Here is a 22,368-nt window from a genome sequence, read left to right as displayed (position 1 = left end):
CAGGATGCAGTCCGTGCTCGGCCTTAGCAGGAGTCTCTGCTGCTCACATCTAGTGGCCACATCGAGCCGTGTGGCCAAGCCTGCTGGCAGGGGGACAGGCTGGAACGGTCCTTCCACAGGGAAGGCAGAGTCTTGAGTAATAATTCCCTCTCCTCCCCAGAGCCCCAGAGGGAGCCTTCTGAGCAGAGCTTGGGGTGCTGGCCTTCATAGTGATGCGTGCGCCCCGAAGGAGGTGGACTGTGGGGCCAGAAGCTTCTGCTCCCCCTTAAAAAGCCACATAGGTTGCCCAGGTCACCCTGCTCCAAGGCGGTGCCACAGCCTGGGGGGTCACAGACCCCAGGCAGCTTCTGGGAAGCCCCTGCACAGAGGGGACACTGAGGCTCGGGGAGGTGCCGGCCCGCCCTGGGGAGCGCCCCCGTGTACCAGGCACCGAGCCAGCTTATGTGACCGTTGAACCTTAGGGCCACCTGGTGGGGGAGTCACCATGAACCATCCCTACAAGGTCAAGGGTGTGGGAGCTGACCTTCCCGCATCTGTGAGAGCCTCTGTGTGCAGGACCCCAGACCCGGGCAAGACCCCAGACCTGGGGCCCGGGCTCCGCGGAAACACAACTAGTCAGCAAACCACACCAACAGCACACATTCTTCGAGGGGCCCGTTCTGTCGTTGGGGCACAGCCACCAATGTCTTCTGCACCAGCCGGGGCCTCCACCGAGACCCCCATGTCCCAGGGGCAGGGACGCTGAGGGCCTTGCCGGCAGTCACGTGGCAGGTCAGTGGCCGAGCTGGGAACGTCCAAGAGGGCCCTGCCCCCTCCCCAGGCCACGCCGCTCTGGAGCGCAGGGGGCTCTGCCGGGGTCCTGGCCCTGAGCACGTGTGTGGACCGTGTGCGGCACCGCCCAGCCTGGAGATGGGGCTCTGTGGAGATCCCAGGGACCCAGTGCCCCCCACCAGCACCGAGGCCCCTGTCTCCACTCCTCACCCATCACCCAGGGCTCGTGGTACCAGTTCTGGCCTCCCAAGCCAGCGCGAGAACAGAAGGACCTGACAGAAAGTGCTCAGTGCCCCAGCCCACAGCGGAGCTCAGAAGGAGCACAGTGGTACTCTTAGCATCACAGATTCATTTGACAAACGTCAGCCTTTGCCGCAAGGTCTCCCAGTCCCAGAGGGAAAGGGGAGTGGAGGACGGGCCCCAGGCAGCAGGCCGGAGGAAGGGGGGAGGGGGGGAGGCTGCTGCTTAGGAGGGTGATGGGGTATGGGGGGACCTCTGGGGTTGGGGGCAGCACCCTCCCAGGAGACTGAGGGGCGCTTGTGCCCCAAATCAGGCATGACACCCCTCCTCAGTGGGGCAGCCCCTGGGCAGGTCTCCACGCACAGGGAGGGGGCACCAGCGGAGCCTGGCGCTGCCTGGAAATGCATGTGCAGGCCCCACCCTCTGGGGGCTGACCAGAGGGTCCCCCAGGCAGGGCCAGTCGCACCAGGGACAGACTCTGCGAGCACAGCCTCACCTCCTCAGTTCCCACAGCTCCAGGCAGGCGAAGGCTGCCCCATCCTCCTCCCTGGGCTGTTCCCCAGTCTCCCTGGGTTTCTCTCAGGCCATGCCGATGGCCCCCGCTGTGGGGGCTCTGCAGGTCGGGGGCCTTATATGTCACACGGGCCCTTCCACTCGTAGCCCGGCCGGGACCTAGGAGGGCTGGTTTGAGGGCAGCCAGGGGTCTTCTCGGACCCTCTCTGCCCCAAAGGGAAGCCTCCCCTTAGGGCAGGGGCTCCTGTGCAGCCCCCAGAGCACCCCCCTCACCCTGTGCTTTCCTTGCAGGCTCCATTCAGGACCATGAGAACAGGCTTCTCCAGGGGCCCCCTCAGACCACCACGTCCTCCCAGCGCCCAGAAGGAGGGGCCATGCCCGGGGAGCAGCCCCACCGAGCACCGCCCCCAACCATGACCCGAGACCTGCAGCCCTGCCAAACAGCGGGTGGCACGGGGGGCTCTGCCCAGCCCCCCGGTGAGGACGGTACCCCAGCCAGCAGGAACGCCAAGGCCACGGGCAACAGGGCCCAGGCGGTGGAGCCTCCAGAATCCCAGCCGTGGCAGGCTGGGGAGGTGGAGCCCAAGGCCCCGCTCCTGAGAACCCAGTCCCTGAGCAGCCCCCCGGGGAAGGGAGGCAGCCCCCGGGCCCCACCGGGGAGGAGCCACACGCAGGCGGTCACTCAGCAGGCCCGCAGGGCAGACGGCAGCCCCCAGCAGCTCTATAATCTGAACATCTCCGGCTCAAGGGCCAGACCCACCCTGGACAAGACTCCTGAGGGCCCACAGGGCGAGGACCCCGGGCCCCCAGAGGCGAAGGCCCCACCTACCCCAGAAGAGCTCAGTTTCCAGAGGTGCTTCCAGGAGACCCCCTCCAGCTTTACCTCCACCGACTATACCTCACCGAATGCCACCTCCGGGCCCCCGCCCCTCAGGGCCCCCCCGGGCAGCAGGCCAGCCTCCTACTCGGGATTCCAGGCTGGCGGGGCTGACAGCTGGCCTCCCGCTGTCGAGAACAGCTTCCCAGGTGCTAGATTCGAGGTCCCTGCGGCCAAGCCGGAGCCCTTTCCTGAAGGGGATGGCCCCAGGGCGGCCTCCTTCCAGTACCCCTTCCAGGCACTGCACGGGCCTGGCCCGAAACCGTTCCCCGAGGACACAGTCCCACCCGAGTACGGGGAGAGAGCGCTGGTGTTTGCCTTCGGCCAGCCCAGGGGAGCATGGCCAGAGGAGGCGGTGGGCCCAGGCTACCCCCTGCCTGCCCGGCCCGCTCCCCAACCCCCAGCCTGCTACCCTGGCCGGCCCGGCCTTGACCCCCCCAGTGACCTCGGCTGTGCTCCTCCACAACCTGGTGCTGCTCCCCCAGCCCCCAGCCCCTTCTCGGAGAGCACAGCCACCTTTCCGGACAGTTTGCACAAGAGCCTGACCAAAGCCCTCCCTGAGAGACCGCCTTCGGCCCACGACGACAGGCTGGGAAGCCCCAGGGGGCCCCCAAACTCTCTGTCACAGAGGCACTTTCCTGGGCAGACCTATGGCAGCCCTGGGGCCAGCGGAGTGGGGACCAGCCCAGGGTCTCTGGACACGGAGCTGGCCACCCCAGGGCCCCTGCCTACCAGACTGCCCCAGCTGTGGGACCCTGCTGCAGCCCCTTACCCCACACCTCCCCTGGGCCCCCCAGCCACCACCAGGAACGCCTTCTTTGAAGGCCAGGCCAGCCTGGGCCCACGCCTTGGCCTCCCCCGGAGCCCCCCGCTGCCCTGGCCGCAGGTGCTCCCAGCCACCGGGCCCAGCCCCCACCGCATGGAGGTGCTGAGCCAGCTGCCTTTCCCCGCAGGGGCCCCCGAGTGGCAGGGGGGCGGCCAGGGAGCCCTGGGTGCTGCCGGCAAGACTCCCGGGCCCGTGGAGAAGGTGGCTGTTCTGAGAAACAGCCCAGGCCGGCGCGGTGGCGGCTCCCCGGGCCTGTTTGCCTACAACGGGCTGAAGGACCCCGGAGCCCAGCCCCTGTTCTTTGGGGTGGCCCAGTCCCAGGTCTCACCCCGGGCGACCCCCGGCCTGCCCCCACCCAGAGTGGTGGGCGCCTCTCCCTGCGAGTCCCCGCTGCCCTCACCTGCCACCAACACGGCCAGCAACAGCTCCTGTTCCTCGCTGTCGCCGCTATCCGGCAGCCCAGCCAACCCCAGCTCGGAGGAGAGCCAGGCCCCTGGCCCACGCGGGCCCCCCGCCTTCTTCCACGGCCCCGCTCACCCGCCAGAGACCAGCAGCCCCTACCCGTCCCCCGAGCCCCCACACACCGTCCCCATGCACTACCAGCCAGAGCCCACCGGAGCCTTCCCTTTCCCCGCCGCGGAGGGGCTGGGGGCCGAGGGCACCTTCAAATGCCTAGAGGAGGCCCCCTTTGCAGGCTCAGGCCCCGAGGTGGGCAGCGGCGGCGGGCTGGAGGGCTTCCCCCGGGAGCCACCCCCCTACCCCGCCCACCACTTCCCCCTGAGCAGCGCCAGCCTGGACCAGCTGGACGTGTTGCTCACCTGCAGGCAGTGTGACCAGAACTACAGCAGTCTTGCCGCCTTCCTGGGCCACCGGCAGTTCTGCCGCGCGCTCCTGGCCAGGGCCAAGGACGGCCTCCCCGGCCCCCCCGCCACCCCCAAAGCCCCAGCTGGCGGGAACCCCAGCCTGCTCAGCCACCCCAGAACGGGCCCCTTCCTGCTAGGTGGGGACTTCCGGGCTGACAGCAAAGAGGACCCCCTGAGGACCAGCTTCCTGCCCGGCCTGGCCACCGCCCCCTTCCCCCTCCCTGCCGCGGACCTGGACCCCGAGGACGACGCCAAGCTGGACAGCCTCATCACCGAGGCGCTCAACGGCCTGGGGTACCAGTCGGACAACCCCGAGATCGACAGCAGCTTTATCGACGTCTTCACTGACGAGGAGCCTTCGGGCCCCAGAGGTCCTGGTGCCGGGCAGCCCCCCAAGACCAGGGTGGGGACAATGCCGGAGAACAAAGCCCAGCCCCCGTTCCGGGGCAAGGCCGCCCTGCAGGAGCCCCGGGCCCCCTGCCCTGGGAATGCAGGCTGCCTGGCCCGCAGCCGGCCCAAAACCCGCTCCCTGGGCCCAGCACCCACGGAGGCTGACGGGGCTGGCCTGGCCAGCCAGCAGAGGAGAGGGAAGCGGTTTAAGTTGTTGCAAAAAGATCTGAACACCTCCAGCTCCACCAAGAGCCGGAAGGGCCCCCTAGCCGCTTGCCTGAGGCCAAGGAGGAAAGGCCCCGGGGCTGAGGCACCTCTGCCCCGCCCCCGGGACCTCAGGAGCCCCGCTGCCAGGAGCCTCGCAGCTCCTGCCAGACAGGCCCTCCCAGTGGAGACCAGGAGCTCACAGCGCCTCCGCCTGTCCCCGGGGCAGGACTCCAGGAGGAGGCGGCTGCGGGGCGGCACCTGGAGCAAGGAGCTCATCCACAAAATCGTTCAGCAGAAGAACAAGCACCACAGGCGGCCAGGCCAGCGCCTCCCCCTGGGACCCTCGAGGCCGGCGCCCAGCAGCACAGAGCAGGGGCTCCCAGAGCTCACCTGTGCCTCCGAGTCCGAGGAGGAGGACCGCTCGCGGCCGCACCCGCACGGCTCCCGCCTACGAGGCCGGCCCCGCCAGGGCTGCCGGCGCTGGTGCAGAGGCACGAAGCAGAAGGAAGTGGACGTGACCCCGGGTCCCAAGGAGGATGGGGGGCTGCAGAAACCCAGGACGGTCGTGCGGCAGGAAGCCACCCAGGTCAGGGGTTCCCCCAGCCCTGAGGAGGGAGCCTCCAAGCATCTCCTGCAGGTTCCTGCCAGCGCCAAGACCCCAGAGGAGAACCGTCTGGCACTAGACTCCCCCGGGGAGACCAAGCACCCCGGAACTGCTGAGGAGCTCCCCCCAGATGCCACAGAACTCCCCAGAGAGCCTCCGAGCTCTTCTCCAGCCTCCTGTAGGGAAGGGAGCCCCTGCCCCCCAGCCCCGGAGCCACCAGAGCCGGGCAGAGAGGACCCCCAGGTGTCCCATGGGAGTCTGCCGGGCGCTACCCAGTGCACGGAGCCACCCACCTCCCGGGACACAGAGGACCCCCCTGCCTACCCACCAGGAGAGCTGCTGGTGCCGGTCACTCACGCCTCTGACACCGCCTACCTTGAATCGGGTGCCCTCTTTTTGAAGACCCCTGATCTTGGCTGCGGCCCTGCTCTTCTTAACGGAGACTCTGTGGGGCTTCCACTTGCCAAAAAGGGGCCCCAGCCCTACAGCAGCCTCCCTAGCAAATTGTTCCTCGGACCCAAAGACTTGCCTGGCTGTCTCCAAGAAGACCTCTACTCCAAGCCCTTAGCTCCAGATGCTCCGCCGGCCGGCAGCACGCGCCTGCCCCAGGACGGTGTGGACGCCAGTGCCCTCGAGCCAAAACCACCCAGGAGTACACCCTACGCCACCCACGGGGGCCCCAGCAAAGCCGAATCACCGCTGACTTTGGAGTCTGCACCACTCTTCCCGGGGCTGCCTGTGGGCAGATTTGACCCGCCCGCCTACAGCAGCCTGTCTAGAAGCAGAGACACCCACTCCCTGTTGGTGTGCGCAGACCCTCCCCCAAGGAGACCCCAGTTAGAGCCGCCATACTCCCCGCTTCTGCCCAACAAGAGCTGGTCCCTGCTGGAGGAGTCCCCAGTGCTGGCCAGCCACATGGGTCATCTTCCTGACCTCCTGGGGGAAAAGGCGTTCAGTAGGAGGTGCCCCGGGGAAAGGGCAGTGGCCACCAGCCCTCCACTTCTGCCTGGCAGGCTCAGCGAATGGGGCCTCACTTTTATGGGCAACCTGTCCGAAGATGAGTTAGAAATCAAAAGACTGGTCGCCGAATTAGAGAGTCAGCTGCAGAGTAAAGGGGTGCCCGAGGCCCCAGAACTGCCTTGCGTGGCTGGGCAGGTGGGCAGGACGCACGCGGGCACAGGGGCCCCTCTGTCCACCCACCAGGCCGCCTCGCCCCCCAGGGACACCTTGTCCGAGGCCGACCTCACCGGCCTTGGGGAGTTGACTCCATGCCCAGAAGGGGCAGAAACAGCAGTGGCCACCAGGGAAGGGGGGCCAGGGAGCACCCGGGAGGAGTGGCCCTCCCCCCACCCAGGAGAAGCAGCCCTTTCCCCCCCTGCGCATTCAGAAGGGGCGTCTGGGGCTCCCGGAACCCTCAGTGGGGCCGACCGCAACTTCCAAGCAGTACAGAGAGCCAGAGTCTCAGAGACAGGGCCCCCCAAGCCCGAAGGGGACTGCGGGGTCCACGCGGAAGTCTCTCTGCCCGGCTCTGGGGAGCTGTTCAAGCCTCCACTGGACGTGAGGAGCTTAGCCAAGTGCAGCCCAAGCCGTGAGCCGTTACGTCCGAAAAATAACGGGGCTGCCAAGATGCAGCCAAGCCACACCCTGCTACTGCCTCCCTGCTCACAGGCAGGTGGGCCCTGCCAAGAGCCCCCTGAGCGGGAAGCGTTTGGCAGCCCACTCGCCCATCTGGCACCCGGCTTGGTGCCTCAGGGGGCCACCCTGTCTTGTGGTATCAGTCATAGCGACACCCCCAAAGGATACTCTGTAAGCAGGGCAGGCCAGCCAGAAGGAGCAGGCCTCCCCCACGCTGGGGCGGGGGGCCCTGGCCTTAAGGGAAATGAGGAGTCTGTAGCCGTGGGGGCCTCCCCAAGTCCTGCCTGCGTGCCCAACAGCAGTCCTGGCAGGAGGCCCCAGGACCCAGCCACGAGCCCCCTCTGTCAACTGCAGCTCTTGGTGGCCAGAGCAGCTGGGAAGGAAGAGGATGCCCTGGGCTCACAGGGGCCCCCACCTGCTGACACCCAGAGCCCTCGGTGCAGTGAGCCTTCAGATCTAGAAGGGGACAGTGTGGAAGGTGGGGACGTGGCCTGCAGCCCCACCCAGGACGTCCCTGCAGCGGCCAGATGTCAGTTGGGGCCTGAGGCTGATGGACATCTGGACTCCCTCGGCCAGGCTGAGAAGCCCGAGGACCAAGACAGAGCCAGCAGACTGCAGCCAGATAAGTGGGGGAGTCCAGTGGGGCTGGACAACCTCCTCATGGTCAGTGCCGATGCTGAGACTGCCCTGGACCAGCTAGGGGGACAGCTCCAGGGAAACGGCCTGGTCTTGGGCCTTCAAAAAGAGGCCTGGGCCACCCCAAGCCCTACCTCGCCTGATGCAGAATCTTCGGTACCGGCCTTGGTAGCAGCCCACGTCCAAAATGGGCCTGAAGCCCGGACTTCAGAGGAGGTGGCCAGCCCAGGCCTTGAGAAGCAGCCGCTGCTCGCTGGAGACAGCCCTGCTCCCCACATCGGGGACCTGACCACCTGTGTCTCCTTGCCTGCTTCTGCAGCCACCTCCATTCCCTTCAGCCTGGAGCCCTTGCCCCAGGAAGACCCTCCTACGGGACCTTCGGGTGGGCTGAGGGGGCTGCTGCCAGCCGCTCCGTCCTGCGGGGATCCCGCCAGCCCGCAGCCCCTCCCAGCCCCTTCTCCTGCCCGGCCCGCTCCGCAAAGGGCCGATGGCACCCCAGCCAGCACAGACGCTGGGGCCGGGCCACCTGCAGCAGCTCCCCCATCTTTGAGGACAAGCCCCTGTGGCTTCAAGGAAAGCCTGGCTCACCACCCCCTCCTAGGGAACCACGGCCCCCTGCAGGACCCTCCCTCGGGCCAGCCTGGCTTCATCAGTGTCTTCACTCCTGCCCAGGGGGAGGACCGCCCTGAAGGCAGCATGTCAGGATCTCTAGAGAGTTCCAGAAAGGAGAAGCCAAGGAGCTGTCCTGCCTCTGTCACCTGTTCTCCCCCCGTGAGGCCCACCTCCCCGAGAGGGACCATGAATGCCCCTGCTCTGCCCGACATTCCCACCACAGATGGCACGGAGCCAGTCAGAGGCCCCGGGGTCAACCATCCAGACCGCCACGGCGGGGGAGCCCCACCCCACACCAGCCCCAGCAGGATGCCCACGGGCCCCGCCTCCCCAGACCCCCCAGGGAACGGGGAAGGCCAGGGTGTCACCGCTGTGCCCGCTGACCCTTCCACACGGGGGCCCACGGGGCCAGATTCCTGGGCCTGCCAGGAAGGTGAGGCGGGGGCCAGCCACTCTGGAGCCATGACGGCCCCTGGAGCTGACACCACAGACCCCGCCATCACCTGCCCGTCCACGGAGCTCCGCCAGGGCAGAACCACATCTCCCAGCAGCACAGCCCAGGACTCCAGACCCAGCTCCCCCCAGAGCGTCAGAACTGTTCACTGCACACCCCAGAGGGACCCCCTCAGTCCGCAGGGCACCAGACAGAAGCCTGTGTCCACAGACACTGGCCCCCGGGAGGACCGGGCCCCCGGCAGGCGGCCCGCGACCTGTGAAGTGTGCGCAGCCTCCTTCCGCTCCAGGCCGGGCCTGAGCCGCCACAAAGCCAGGAAGCACAGGCTGCACAGGGGGCCCCCCACCCCGCCCGGCCCCCGGCCCCAGGCGTGCCAGCCCCCCGGGAAGGAAAGCCGCAGGGCACCTGGGAAGAAGCCAAGGCAGGTGCAGAGCGGTCCCAGCCATGCCATTGGGCCGCGTCCTGACCGGGGTGCAGAGGCTTCTGAGGACGCTTCAGGCCCTCAGATGGCCAGGGGACTCCGTGCGGGGGACACCCTAGGCTGCTCCCCCAGCCGGGAGCCACACCCCCCAGGCCCGGGCGAGCCGGGAGTGGACATGAGGCCTGCAGAGCCCAGGAAGCAGGGCCGGCTGGTGAGGGACAAGCGCAGTCCCAAACAGGCAGACCAAGGAGGCAGCCAGCGGCGGGGCAGGGCGCCCGAGGACGTCCCCAGCAAGTCAGAGGGGAAGTCGCAGGAGAAGGGCAGAAAGCCCAGAGCAAGAAGGTTCCGGAAGGCGAGGAGTCCTCCAGTCTGTCCAGGTGTGATTTCAGACAGAAGCCGCCGGGGTCCATCCACCACAACCACCAGTCCCCCGGGGCCTCCAGGCGGCCCCCTCTCAGCGCGGGCCCAGCCGGACGCCGACGCCTCCTGGCCCTCGGTGACGGAGAACACAGTGGACACGGACCCAGAGGAGACGCCAGCACAGAGGTCACCCGGGGATTGGATGGCCCGTGCGGAGGGGATGCAGTGGGCGCCTCCTGGAGACGGGCCGGGGGGACAAAAGACAGCTGTGGCCAGGGGGTGCTGGGGACCCAGGGAGGCCGGAACATTGGATGTCTACAAAGAGCTATCATGGGCAGCCGGGACTGAGCCTGCAGGGGACCGCAGAGCAGCGGAGAGCAGGTCAGGGCAAGGAGTCGGGGAGGGGCACAGACGCCCCGCAAGCCCCCCAGGCCCTCGGGAGACTGGCAGCTGCCCCCCGAGCCCCCTGCACAACCCAGAAGCGCAGGTCAGGGTCCAGGAGCGTGCGGGCGCCACTCCTGAAGCCCCCAGCCCGGGTCTCGGGGACTCTCTCAGCGTGTTTGATGACGAAGCCTCCTTTTCGCAGCTCTTCCCTCTGGGCGACCGCTTGACTCGGAAGAAGAACCCCCGTGTCTACGGCAGGCGCTGTAAAAAGCCAAGGGCCCCGCCCCCGCTGGAACCCCACGGCGAGGTGGGGGGCAGCGTCATGCTGGCCTCCACCCGCCTGCCCACAGACCTCAGCGACTCGGGCTCACTCTGCCTCTCCCACGAGGACCCGTGGGGTGACGAGGCCACGGGTCTGCCGGAGTCCTTCCTGCTGGAGGGCTTCCTGAGCAGCAAGGTGCCCGGCATTGACCCCTGGGCCCCCAGCCCCAGCCTGTGGGCCCTGGAGGCCGACCCAGAGGTGGACTGTGCGGAGGGCGTGCCCCCCCGCCACGCCGAGGACCACCGGTCAGAGAACATTCCCGAACTGCACATGGTCCCGGCCTCTTGGCGAGACCTGGACCTGCAGGCCCCCGCCGAAGGGATGGCCTCTTCTCTAGGAGACAAGAGCCCAGAGCCCCCCGACCTGGAGCAAGAACACTACGACAGCGGGCTTCCCGGGAACGCCGTGGACCTTGAGATGCTCAGCGCCAAACTGGAGGTGCGAGACCTGTGCTTCCTGACGCCCTGTGACGACCCTGTGGGTGTCCTCAGCACGAGCTTCCTGGACTTCGGGGCCACGGTGAGCCCCCAGGAGCCGCAGAGCCCAAGGGTGGCGGGTGCAGCTGGGGCAGGAGGGGCGCCGGGCAGGGAGCAGCACACCAAGGCCAGGAGGGCGTCCTACAAGTGCAAGGTGTGTTTCCAGCACTTCGGTGGCCTGGGCGAGCTGGACCTCCACAAGCTGGCCCACAGCCCCACGCCGCCCCCCACCTGCTACATGTGTGTGGAGCGCAGGTTCGGCTCCCGCGAGTTGCTGCGGGAGCACCTGCAGGAGAAGCACGTGCAGAGCAAGGCGGGGCGCTGGGCCTGCGGCATGTGCCTGAGGGAGGTCGCCGACGTCTGGATGTACAACGAGCACCTGCGGGAGCACGCCCTGCGGTTCGCCCGCAAGGGGCAGGGGCGCGGGCCCCTCGGGGACTGGGAGGGGGGCCGCAGTGTCGCTCGCTTCCTGGGCAGCATCACGGGACAGGCGTCCAGACCCAGTGGGGGCAGACGGTCGACGGGCAGGTCCGGCGGGGGCCCCGCAGAGGCGTCCGGGAGACGGCAAGGGCCCGGGAGGGACTTCCAGAGGGACAGGGTGAAACCCAAGCCTCCTGCCCACGACTCACCAGACAGGGCTTTGGCTGACAGCAGCCCGACGGCCTGCGGGAACCCCAGTCTTCCCAGCGGCCCCTGCGAGACGTCCCCCAGCCTGTCCCCTGAGCCCTGCTCCGGCAGCGAGCCGCTCCTGCAAGCCCTCCCCGTGCACCAGGGCTGCAAAGACCCGTCCCGGGACTGCCACCACTGCGGAAAGCGGTTCCCCAAACCCTTCAAGCTGCAGCGCCACCTGGCGGTACACAGCCCTCAGCGCGTCTACCTGTGCCCCCAGTGTCCGCGCGTCTACCCGGAGCCCCAGGCGCTGCGCGCGCACCTGGGCAGGGCGCACGGGGTGCGGGGGGCGCTGGAGCTGCCGCACACCCCGCTCTACGCCTGTGAGCTCTGTGCCGACGTCACGCACATCAGCAAGCGCTCCTTCGTCTGCAGCTCCTGCAACTACACCTTCGCCAAGAAGGAGCAGTTTGACCGCCACATGGACAAACACCTGAGGGGCGGGCAGCAGCCCTTCACGTTCCGCGGCGTGCGGCGGCCTGGCGCCCCCGGCCAGAAGGCGCCGGCCCGCGAGGGCACGCTGCCCAGCAAACGGCGCAGGGTGGCGGCGCCCGGCGCCAACGGGCCTCTGTCCTGGGGCCGCAGCCCCCCCCAGAGCGAGGGGTCACTCGCAGCCCTGCTCCGGCCCTGCCCAGAGGCGGCTCCTGGCACGACCAAGGGGCAGCCCAGGACCCCGGAGAGGCCTGTAGAGCCCGTGGCCCACCTGGTCACAGGGGGTGACGTGCCCTCTGACCTCCAGGAACTGCCGCCCCCAGCTCTGTCTCCTTTCCCAGCAGCCTCCGCTGATGGTCAAGGTGTCCACAAGCCGGATGGGGCCCTGGGGAGGTCTGAAGGTGAGGCTTCTCCGGGCAGCCCTGGGCCTCTTCTCCAGCAGGCTCTCCCGCTGGGGGGGTCTGTGCCCCGGCCGGGGGCCAGAGGCCAAGATGTAGAGGAAAAGGGGGCTACTGGCCCATTCTCAGGGAAACGCAGGACCCCGAGTGCCCCTGACCATTGCCTGGAAGCCCCCTCCCTGCTCCAGAAGGAGAAGCAGGTGTCCACAGGCCACATGGTGCCTGAGGGGGGCACAGGGGGCCCCTCCCACAAGGGCAGTGCCATCAAGCCTTGGGGCTGCCGGAGTTCGTCAAAGGACAGGTCGGCTTGGCTCACCCCCAGCAAAGCTCCCAGGTTCCCGGTACAACCGAAGAAGGTCACGGCCAGTCCGACACCCAGAGAGCTTGCCCATGGCACTGAGGACAGGCCAAAGCCCACCACCCTCAAAGCCAGGCCGAGCCCCAACTCCCAGGGCGGTGGAGGCCCACGGCACAGCACCAAGACAGCAGGGGGCAGCCAGCCCCAGCCGGCCAGCGGGCAGCTCCAGAGTGAGACGGCCACCACTCCAGCCAAGCCCAGCTGCCCAGGCCAGGGCCCCGCCCCAGACAAGCACCCTCCTCGAGCCAAGGGCTCTCCCAAGGGGCCAAGGGAAGCCGGTGACCAGGGGCCCCGAGGGAACCCGGGCACCAGGGAGGACAGGGAGGTCAGCGAGAAGAAAAGGAAGGGCCGGGCCCCGGGGCCAAGCAGGAGTGACAGTGTGGGGAGCTTGGGGAGAGCCCGGCTGGTCCCTGAAAAGCCGCCCCGGGCCCCCCGAAAGCAGGCGACACCCAGCCGTGTGCTCCCCACCAAGGCCAGGCCCGGGAGCCGGAACAGCACGATGCCACCCCAGCACTCGGAGCAAGGGCAGGCGGGCCCCAGACACACCCACGGGGACTGCAGACGCAGCAAGGAGGGGCAGGGCAAGGCCTGCCCCCAGGGGAGACCCCTGCACAGACCCCCCAAGAGGGACAGAGCTGTCCACGGTGCTGAACCTGCTGACCCCCGTGCCTGCAGGACCGCCGCGTCCCAGAACGACCTCCTCAGCCAGCTCTTTGGGCAGAGACTGACCAGCTTCAAGATCCCGTTAAAGAAGGACCCTCCCGAGTAATTTATAGCCGCGAGTGAGTACCTGGGAGCAGGACTTGGAGCCGCCCGGCACGCGGGGGCTCCTGTCTATGCTGACGAGCCCCAGGCCTCTGAGGGTGTTGGACGGGGGCCACATGGCGATCCGCCTGACGTACGCAAGCGCTCGGAGTCTGGCATTAGGGCTGAGACTGCGATACTTTGAGCAGGGCCTGGGGTGGACAGCAGTCCCTTTCTAGATGGAAGGTGAGGGTGAGCCCCTTGGAGACCACGCAGCTCTTTTCTCGGTACCAGAACTCGAAGAGCAAGCCGCCCCCAGCCCGTGTGCCCCATTGCCCAGGCGCAGTAGGCCACAGACGCCTCATCTGAAGGTTTGCACGGGGCTCCCCCCATGTCATCTAACAGGGAAGCGAGCCGAGGCTGCCTGCGCTCAGGTGGCGGCAGGCTCCCCTTAGTCTTCTTGCTGCTGTTGCTGGAATGGTTTCGAGGCCGCGTGCAGGGGCAGGGCCGTCCCCTGCGAGAGCTGTTTGTGGGCCCCCAGGGCGCACCAGGTTTCTCTGACCGCGGGGTGGTGGTGGCCGCTGTCTGGGCTGCTGACAGAAACGCCGGTCTCCAGTGCACCTTGACCCCTGGGGACTGGGTTCCCGTCGGGAACGTGGAGAAAGCTGCTCACCAGCCGGCTCCCACCGTCGCCGGGTCTCCATCCCTAGTCCCATGGCCTCTGCCGATGCCCTTTCTAGAGCCTTCCTCCTCACAAGGAGCTCTCCGCTGCAAGTATCAGCAATTTTACTCTGAATTTCTGGTGCTATTTCATGTTGTAATGTGAATTCAGGCTTCCTTGGTGCGTTTCACCTGAGGGATGGGGCGGGGAACCGGCTGGGGAGGCGCACGATGGCCCACGGACACCGGCGGCCCCGACAAGTCTTTTGCTGGCTCCCCGGCTGCCGGCAGGCTCCAGCCCCCCGGGGGTCGTGGTCCGCGGTCGGAGCAGCCAAGTGGGACACTGTGGGCCGGGGCGTGGCGCCGCGGCCCAGTCAGGGAGGCATCTCATGCACTGACATGACCCAGGGGTTGGCGCGCATGTCCTATTGATGGAATCGTGTCTTCAAAGGGGGCAGGAGGGTAGGAGAGGCTTCCTTCTGTTCTTAGGTGTCTCTGAGGTTCGTGGTTTGTGTCGTTCTGTTTTGGTTTTTTTTTTTTTTTCTTTTTTACCTTGGGTGCAATGTGTGTGTCAAAAGTTTTTATTTTGATATTCTGAAAGAGACCAAACTGGGCCCAAATTGCCTTTCTCGAAGGTGCTGTGTGCACTCAGAACGCCTGTAGTGCTGATAAATAAAACACGGGGACTCTGAGGTTGTACTGTGCGAATCGTAGTGAACTCATCCTGTCAAATATATCCTCACTATTTTCACAGAGAGCCTCTGGCTGTGGCATCTGTCCTCCGGCCGCCCCCTTCCCCTCCCCGCCCCGCCCCCTGCCCCATGCACGCCCAGGGCCTGGCTCATAGAACATCGGCTTCAGCGGACACTTCGTCCCTACAAAGCCGCACCCCAGCGGCAAGGTCCCCTGGGCTCACGGACATGGCTGGGGCCCCTGGGGGATCAGAGTGGGGAGGTAAAGTGTCGGGAAATCATCAGCACAGCTCAGTCTGGGGGCCCCGGGACAGCAGCAGGGGCAGTACGAGGGGCCAAAGCGGGAGACACCACCCCACCGCAGGCTCAGACCCTGGGGCCCACCGTGTCCTCAAGACAACCCTCAAAGACCCCAGCATCCGGGACAAGTGCCTGGAGAGCAAGCAGGGCTGTCCGGAGTCAAGCACCCATCCGTCCTGCTCCTGACCCCGGGGCACGAGGGGCACTCAGAGCAGGCCCCCCAATATGTGTGGGGGAGGTGAGGGGAGCCACAGGGAGGGGGGCCTACACGTGGAGCCGTACGTGCGATCCCAGCACTTCTGCCCAAGCCCACGGGGCCCCCACCCACTCCTGCTCACCTTCCTTGGCCAGAAACACCCTTCCCAGGTGCTCCCGTTCAGTCCAAGCCCCTCCCAGCCATACAGCCCCCGCCCCGGGGGCCCGGGGCCACCCTCTCACATGGACACGCCTACTGTGTGCTGCCCTTGGGGGCTTCCAGACAGGTTTTGTGGTGAGCTGGGGTCTTTGGTCTCCTCGGGGGTCTCTGTAGCAGGGCCTCAGAGAGGGGGGCACAAAGGGGCTCAGGGTTGGAATTTGGGGTTAGGGTGGAGTGAGTCTGAGCTGTGTTGGCAACAGCCATCTGGTGATTTGGGGATGCAGACCCCTGGGGCCCGGCGGGGTCTGCAGCACTGGGCGCCTCTGTTCAACTCGCCAAACCTGGAGCAGCAGGGACCAGCAGCATCCCATTCCCCGGGGAACAGGAGGGAAATTCCTGGCTCCACCCCAGATTGCAAATCCGACTCCGACGCGGCCGGCGCCCGCCTGGCCGGCAGGTGGCAGCATTCACCCAGCTCCGTGGCTCGGGCAGCTCAGCTGCCGAGGCCCCGCGACCGGCTCGGGGGGCACCCTGACCTCATCGACAGGCTCAGAGACACCCGCATACTGCACAGCTTCACCCACACCGACACCGGGGCCCACAGACCCACACACGGACAAACAGCCCCTCACCCTGACTCGTTGCGAGGTGAGTGACACAGTTGCATCTGGAGTGGGGGACCTGGCCTTCCAGAGGGCCCTGTGCATGCACCCCAGAGCACCCCGTTTGATCCACGGGACAGGGCTGGACAAAGACAAGGGGGTTGGGTCGGGAGCAGCCCAGGCACAGGCCCCATACAGGGACCGCAGCTCCCTGAGCCCCCGAGGGCCTGGCTCGTCCCCTCTAGGAAGCCAGCGTGCCTGCTCGCCCCACGACTGCAGGTCCCTCTGGGAGCTGCCCCGAGGCAGGCAGGGTGGGGAGGGGACACCATACGTCAGCAACAAGGTCACATAAGTGGCTGTATTTTTCAGTCACATCCTGTACTAGGCCCAAAGCCTGACCCCAGTGACCCCTTGGCCCCACCAGCCCAGAGACCGGGTAGGAGAGATGGTTCCCGGGACCAGGTGAGGGAGGTGCAGGGTCACGGGACAGGCGAGCCTCTGGATGTGGGGGGTCAGGGCAGCTGCCCGTGGACCGGTCACCGGAGAGAGGGAAGCTGGTGGTAGGAGAAGGCATGCCCACCTCCTCCCCCAGGCCCCATAAAGGGGGAGGCTTCCCACACAGCCACAGGCTTCCCACGGCATATCTGCTCAGGGATACCCCCCGCTGCCGCCCCGGAGAACACGGTGGGGTCAGAATCCTGCCTCCCGGGGAGAGTGTGTAGACGGCCACACTGACACAGCGGGAAGACTCGGGACCAAAACAGACCCACAGAGACAGTCTCAGGAGTGAAGAGCCTCCAGAGAAGGACTGAATCTTTGAACTCCGCGGTGCTTGCTGGTGTTGGGGCTCCTCGAAGCACCCCGAGAGGATGGGACTTGGGGGCCCCTGGGTCCTGTCCGTGTCCCCTGTGAATGTGCCACGTGTGGGCCCTGGAGCTCCAGCCCTGAAGCCACGTCCCCCCCGGCCCCGTTTCTCCCCCGGTCCACTGGGTAGGCAGCAGGCAGCTCACTTCCTGGGAATGTGCCCTCAGGGCCCCGGGTCCCCCTGCAGGATTATAGCCCTGGGAGTGGCACGCTGAGCCCCATTGGGGTCACCTCTCCTTCCCAGCCGCTCCAGGCCTGGGTGCCCAAGGCCATGGCCCCTTTCCCACAGGACAGCCTCCCCCTCACCTGCAGCCCCCAGGCAGGGAGCCGGGCAGGCCGGGGCGTTCCCCAGGCCCAGGGGTTGGTGGGCTTGGACCAACCGCCCAAACTGAAAGACCCACAGGCTCGTGTCTGGGGCAGTGTACTGTGCCCTGTGGGGGGTACGAAGGGGCAGCAGAGCCCTGGGTGGACCTGGAAACCATCTCCTCTAGACCTCAGCTCTCCCGGCCATCAGTGGACACGAGAGTCACCAGAAAGTTGTCCAGCCAGGGGCTGCCTCTGAGGCGTGGCCCGCTGGACCCAGCCAGGTCTCCCTGGCGCTGCCTGGACCCTCTCCCCACGGCTGTCCCCCGGCCTCGGGCCTTTGCCCGGCCAGCGCGTCCCCTTTGTGGCCTCCAGAACCACCGCAGTGCCCCGTCCCCCCTCCCCGCTTTCTTTATAGCACATTACACCCTGCCACATGCCCCACGGCCCACTCTTGCCTCGTGGCCCCAGTCCCGCTCCCGCCGGACCCCGAGTGACGCACTGTGCGTGTGTTGTCCAGAGTTGTCCCTGCGCTGCGTCAAGCAGGGGTTCCCTACGTGTTTGGGGTGGGAAGAAGGGAGGAAGGACGTAGGGCAGGAGGGGAGGCAGGAAGCAGCGGGGAGAGAAGGAGAAAGAAGGGCAGGAGTCCAGTGGGGACGCGAACGTTTCCTATCTGGTGATGTCACATGACTCCAACTCTCAGAGATTGGGAAATATCCAGATAGTGTTTCCTGTCTGTGCCCAGTACAGCCTGGCCTGGCGGGGGAAGTGGCCACACGTGGGCAGTTGTGTGGAAGGGTGGCCCTCGCTAACCCCCGAGGACCGTCTGCAGATGAGAACCGTCCTGTCCCGGGGTGTCCGAGATGCTGGCCTCGCTGAGGACCCCCGGGCTGGTCCGGCGTGGTCCCAGCCCCGCTCGCTCTGTCCCTCAGGCATCCCGGAGATCAGATGGGGTCCCCAGCTGAGGGTGCGCTGCCAGAGCGCCGCGATGGGGGCCACGGAGGCAGCAGCCCACCCCCCACGCCCGCCCGCCCAGGGTGGCCAGGGCAAGCACCTCGGTGTCGCCAGAACTGTCTGGGCTCCTCCCCTGCCCCTCCCGCAGGCGGCCTCCTGATCCTAACTTAATTTATTTTGACATCCTCGCTGCCGTTTGACCTCCTTACGGAGTCACGTGGTGCTTAAAACTCATTATCCCCCCATTCCAACAGGAAGTTAATTAAACCCTTCACAGAGCCAGTGTTGATGAATGTCAGGACGGGCCTCCGGCGGATCAGTGTGGGGGTGGGGGGTGGGGAAGCGAGGCCGGGCCCTGGCAGGGGCCACAGACAGAACCTGGGTCCCCCTTCCTCCAACGCGGCCACCAGCGACCATTCTGGAACAGAGCGTGTGGATTCCCCAAGGGTGACCTGGCTCGGCCACTCACCTGTTACATGGCCTTGGGCAACTGGCTTACTTCACTCCTCTGAGCCTCAGTTTACTCTTCCGGCAAGTGGGAATTCTCACAGCCCCTTCTTCAGAACACCGTTATGAGCAGGCAGTGCGCTGAACTGTTTGTGCTCATCACAGCCCCGCACCAGGGAAGCCCGCGGCATGGCGTGGGCGTAAGGCGATGGCGCTCCGGGGGACAGAAGAGACCGTGGGCCCTGCGAGCTGGAGCAGAGACGAGAGCCCGATCTTGTCTGGGAGCAGGGAGGGGCTTCCCTGGGGAAGGGTGCACCCGGCAGCAGGAACAGCTTGTGCAAGGGCCCTGTGGCCACAGGACATGGGAAGAGGTTCAGAGGAGAAGGTCGAATGGGGCAGGGCTGAGCCCGAGGCTATCACTAATGGCTTCTGGGAAGGTCCCACTGGCTTCAGTCTGCAGCAAGGGGAGCAGTGGCCATGGGGGACCAGCAGGGTGGGCAGTGGCAGGGGGATGGGCATAGGGGCTTGGAGCGGGGTGGGGTGGCGGCACTGTATCACGGCTACAAGCAGGTGAAGTCCCCGACACGGGGAGGGCAGGGTCTCAGAAAGAAGGCCCTTCACCTGGCCTGGCCTCCGGACGCACTCCCCCGTCAGCTCGGCCCCAGCCTTCCCCCAGCCTCTGCACCTGCTCTTCCCTTGCCCTCCACTCTTTCGTGAGCATCCTCTTCATCCTTCAAGGGCCACCTTAAGTTTCCAGAATATTCTGACTCCCTTAGTCATAGCCCAGAAACCAGTACAGGGCCTGGCACATGGGAGCCCCGTCCCCCCCACAACTGCCCAGCCTCGGGCAGCCCTCCTTGGGGGGCGGGGCAGCACAGCACATGCCCACAGCCAGCCAGCCCACAGGTCAGAGGGCAGAGGTGGACCGGGACATCAAGACCAGAGGAGCCCTGAGGGGTCACGCCCCCACCCCCACTTACATACGAGGAAACCAAAGACCAGATTGGTTAAGGACCTGGTCAGGGTCGCACCCTCCAAAATGGCAGAGCCAGGATTTGGACCCAGGTCTCCCTGCTCCCAGGCCAGGCTTCAGCACACAGGCGCTGGAGTTCGGCTGCCTGGGGTTACATCCCAGCTTTGCCTCGTCTGAGCTATAGGACCACTCTGAGCCTCAGTGTCTTCATCACCACCACCACAGCCCTCCAGGTACTTAAAAGCAAGTCTTACATGTCGCAGGCCCAGCTCAGCCACTTTCTGCGGGGGTGACTCTGATGTCCTAACCACCGGAGCAGGGCACAAGGACGTCGTGAGAAAACAGGAACCAGCCCAAAGGAAGGGCTCACAAAGGTGGAGGGCACAACGATGATGACATCGTCCCTAGAGCCAGCACCCCGGTCAAAGCCATGCCCAGGAGGCCTCCGGGGAGCTTTGCAACCCCAGTGGGCAGCTGCCCGAAGTCAGATCCAGGGAGCAAGGAACAGCCAGGCTGCGGTTGGGCAGCCCAGCTCCACGTCGGGTCCTGACAGCCCTGCACGCGGGCTGAACGCAGTTCTGTTTTCTCCACCAGGGGCTTTTGGACGGGAGCCCTGGCGCTCCTGGCACACATGCAGGGGCAGGCGGAAACGGGTGCACAATGGGCAGCCCGTGGGGAATGGAGGTGGACACTCTCAGCCACCCCACACGCTGCTTCTCCTCTGCCACCTGATCAGGGGCCCCTGCAAAGCTGCATTCTCATGTCACCTTCTCCAGGCAGCCTACCCTGAACTCCCCGGGCAGAGGTGGTTGCTCGAACTCTGGGCTCACACAGGCCTTCCTCTGGACGGTGTTTCTTGCTCCTCGTTCCTGAGTAGGTGCTCATCATCAACAGACCCCCCCCCCGAGGGGCAGCATCGCCACTGGTCCTAAGCAGGCTGTGGTTTCCTCTTCTGGGGCCATGGGGTACCCCCCAACACACACCCGACAGGGCAGATAGAAGGGGCAAAGTTCAGGAGGAAAGTGCTCCAGAAACAGCTCTGTCCTGGGTCAGGACTGGCCCGGCGCTTCAGGGCTGTGTGACCCATGCAGGTGCGTGGGGCCCCACGCTTGGGAAGGCCCCGCGCTTGGTTTAATGCGCTATTTGGCTGCCCTGAACGTCTTAATTTTTAAACAAGAAGCTCTACGTTTTCGTTTTGCACTCAGCCCCCCAAATGGTCGTGGGTCCTAGTCAGCAGACTCTGTTCCTGACCCACCCCTGCCTCTAAGGCACTGGAGAGCTGGATGTGTCCTTCCCTCGGGGCCTCAGCTTTGTAAACTGTGTATGGGAAACAAGCAGCCAAAGTGACTCCTTCTTCTGCAGCCGAGACGGCACCGCTGATGGGGCATGGCTCTTGCTCTCCTGCCGACCCTCCGCAGCCTGCTCAGCGCAGGTCCCCAGCCATCTCAGCAGCACCCGCCCGGATGCCACCGGGCCTCACATCCCCCTCCTCTAGGACTCCTCCCCCCTCCCAGGTCCCCATCCTGTAATGAGGCCCTGCTTTGGGAGTGACAACAAGGCCCAGTGGAAAGCCCAGACAGGTGGGGGGCCTCATTCAGTTGACAAATACTGTGGGTATTTGTCTCTGGGCTGAGGGAACCAGCCAACCATGGCCCCCACTGTCCCCAGAGAGGGGTGCTGGAGGAAGGCTGCCCCCACTGGCCCTGGGCAAGGAGCAGGAAGCGCTGGTGAGCCATGTGACCCTGGGCCAGTATCTTGGCCTCCTGGCCTCAGGGTTCCCATCTGTCCAGTGGTGGATAGGTGGACCTGGGTGGACCTCAGACTCCCGCCCTGCCTGCCACTGTCCTGCCCAGAGGCCCCTTGAGAGCAGCGGTGGTGCAGGGGAGAGTGCCCAGGCTCCAGGGGTAATCCTTCTCCTCCTCCCTGGGGTGGGGGCTTAGCTAGCAAGGGTCACATGGAGGGGGGATGTCTCGTAGGCAAAGTGCACAGAACACAGCCAGCCTCTGAAGGTGACAGTTGTGATGATTATCTGCCGTCAGGTGGGTGGGCCAGCCGTCCGGATGGGCCACCCACGTGTCTTTGCAAAGGTCTTCTGCTTAGCCCCTGGGCTGCACTCACCCCGTATTTCTTCTGAATATGGGACAGAGGGAGCAGGTACCAACCAAATGCAGGCCAAGAATATTAAAAGAATACAATTCAACTTGGGGGCACAGCTCCTAATGCTGTGTGACTTGAGCTGCCCTGGAAAATGGGGGGCCTCTGGGATCCTATGAACATATCCCAAAAGACAGGAGAGACAGTGTCCGTTTCCAGGGCTAGAACAGACAGTACTGACCCTGTTCCAGGCCGGGAGGGGACGCGGGTGTCCGCTCAGCCCATGGAGGGGCCTCCTCCCCGGGCCTCCAGCAGGGGCAACTGGGGAGTCAGGGCCCGCCGAGGGGGCAATGCCCGGGTAGGGGGGGGAAAGCTGCGGCAGGGGCAGCAGGGACAGGATGCTGGCTTCCGCACCCTCCCCGACTTCCAGCCAGACCGGAGCCCAAGGGAGGAGGGCCAGAGGTCCCTGCTCTCCATTTGGGGGTCGCAGCCGCCGGAGGCGGCGGACCCCGGGAATGCTGCTTCCACCTCGGTCTCGGACGGAAGTCCCCACCCGGCCACAGCCCTCCACACCCCAAATCTGACCCAAGACACTGTGGGGCATCAAGGCCTCGGGCTTCCTGACCCGGCCCTTACTGCCCGCGTCCCTCAGGCGGAGGGGGCTGTCGTGGAGTGCAGGGGCCCTGGGCGGGGCCGAGGGCCTGGGGGCGGAGCCATGAGAAGCCTGGGGCGGGGCGAGGGGGTGAGCAGAGCCATGCGGTGTCAGGCTTGGGGGCGGAGCTAGCGCCGAGGGGGCGGGTCCAGAGCGGCCGCGGGGCGGCGGGACAGAATAGGTCGTTGAATCAGAGCTAGGCCTGGGGGACAAAGCTGCGGGACCGAAGGAGGAGTCGAGGAAGCCAGAGGTCTACCCGGGGCCGGGGGCGGGGCCAGCG

At 66.3% G+C, this 22,368-nt stretch overlaps 1 protein-coding gene across 3 annotated transcripts in view; it reads left to right on the top strand.

The window, feature by feature from the left end:
- ZNF469 (zinc finger protein 469) overlaps positions 1–14,609 on the top strand; it is a 183,601-nt gene extending 168,992 nt beyond the window's left edge. For all 3 annotated transcript variants that reach the window (XM_081806243.1, XM_081806245.1, XM_081806244.1), the window contains one exon: positions 1,816–14,609. In XM_081806243.1, the coding sequence (XP_081662369.1) occupies positions 1,899–13,217 (11,319 nt within the window). In that variant the 5' untranslated portion in view covers positions 1,816–1,898 and the 3' untranslated portion in view covers positions 13,218–14,609. The remainder of the gene's footprint in view (positions 1–1,815) is intronic.
- Positions 14,610–22,368: the final 7,759 nt, after the last annotated feature.

Source organism: Leptonychotes weddellii, chromosome 16 (assembly GCF_054177405.1).
Source record: "Leptonychotes weddellii isolate Sample4059 chromosome 16, ASM5417740v2, whole genome shotgun sequence".
NCBI classification, from domain to species: domain Eukaryota; kingdom Metazoa; phylum Chordata; class Mammalia; order Carnivora; family Phocidae; genus Leptonychotes; species Leptonychotes weddellii.
This window is presented reverse-complemented; position numbering and strand designations above follow the sequence as displayed.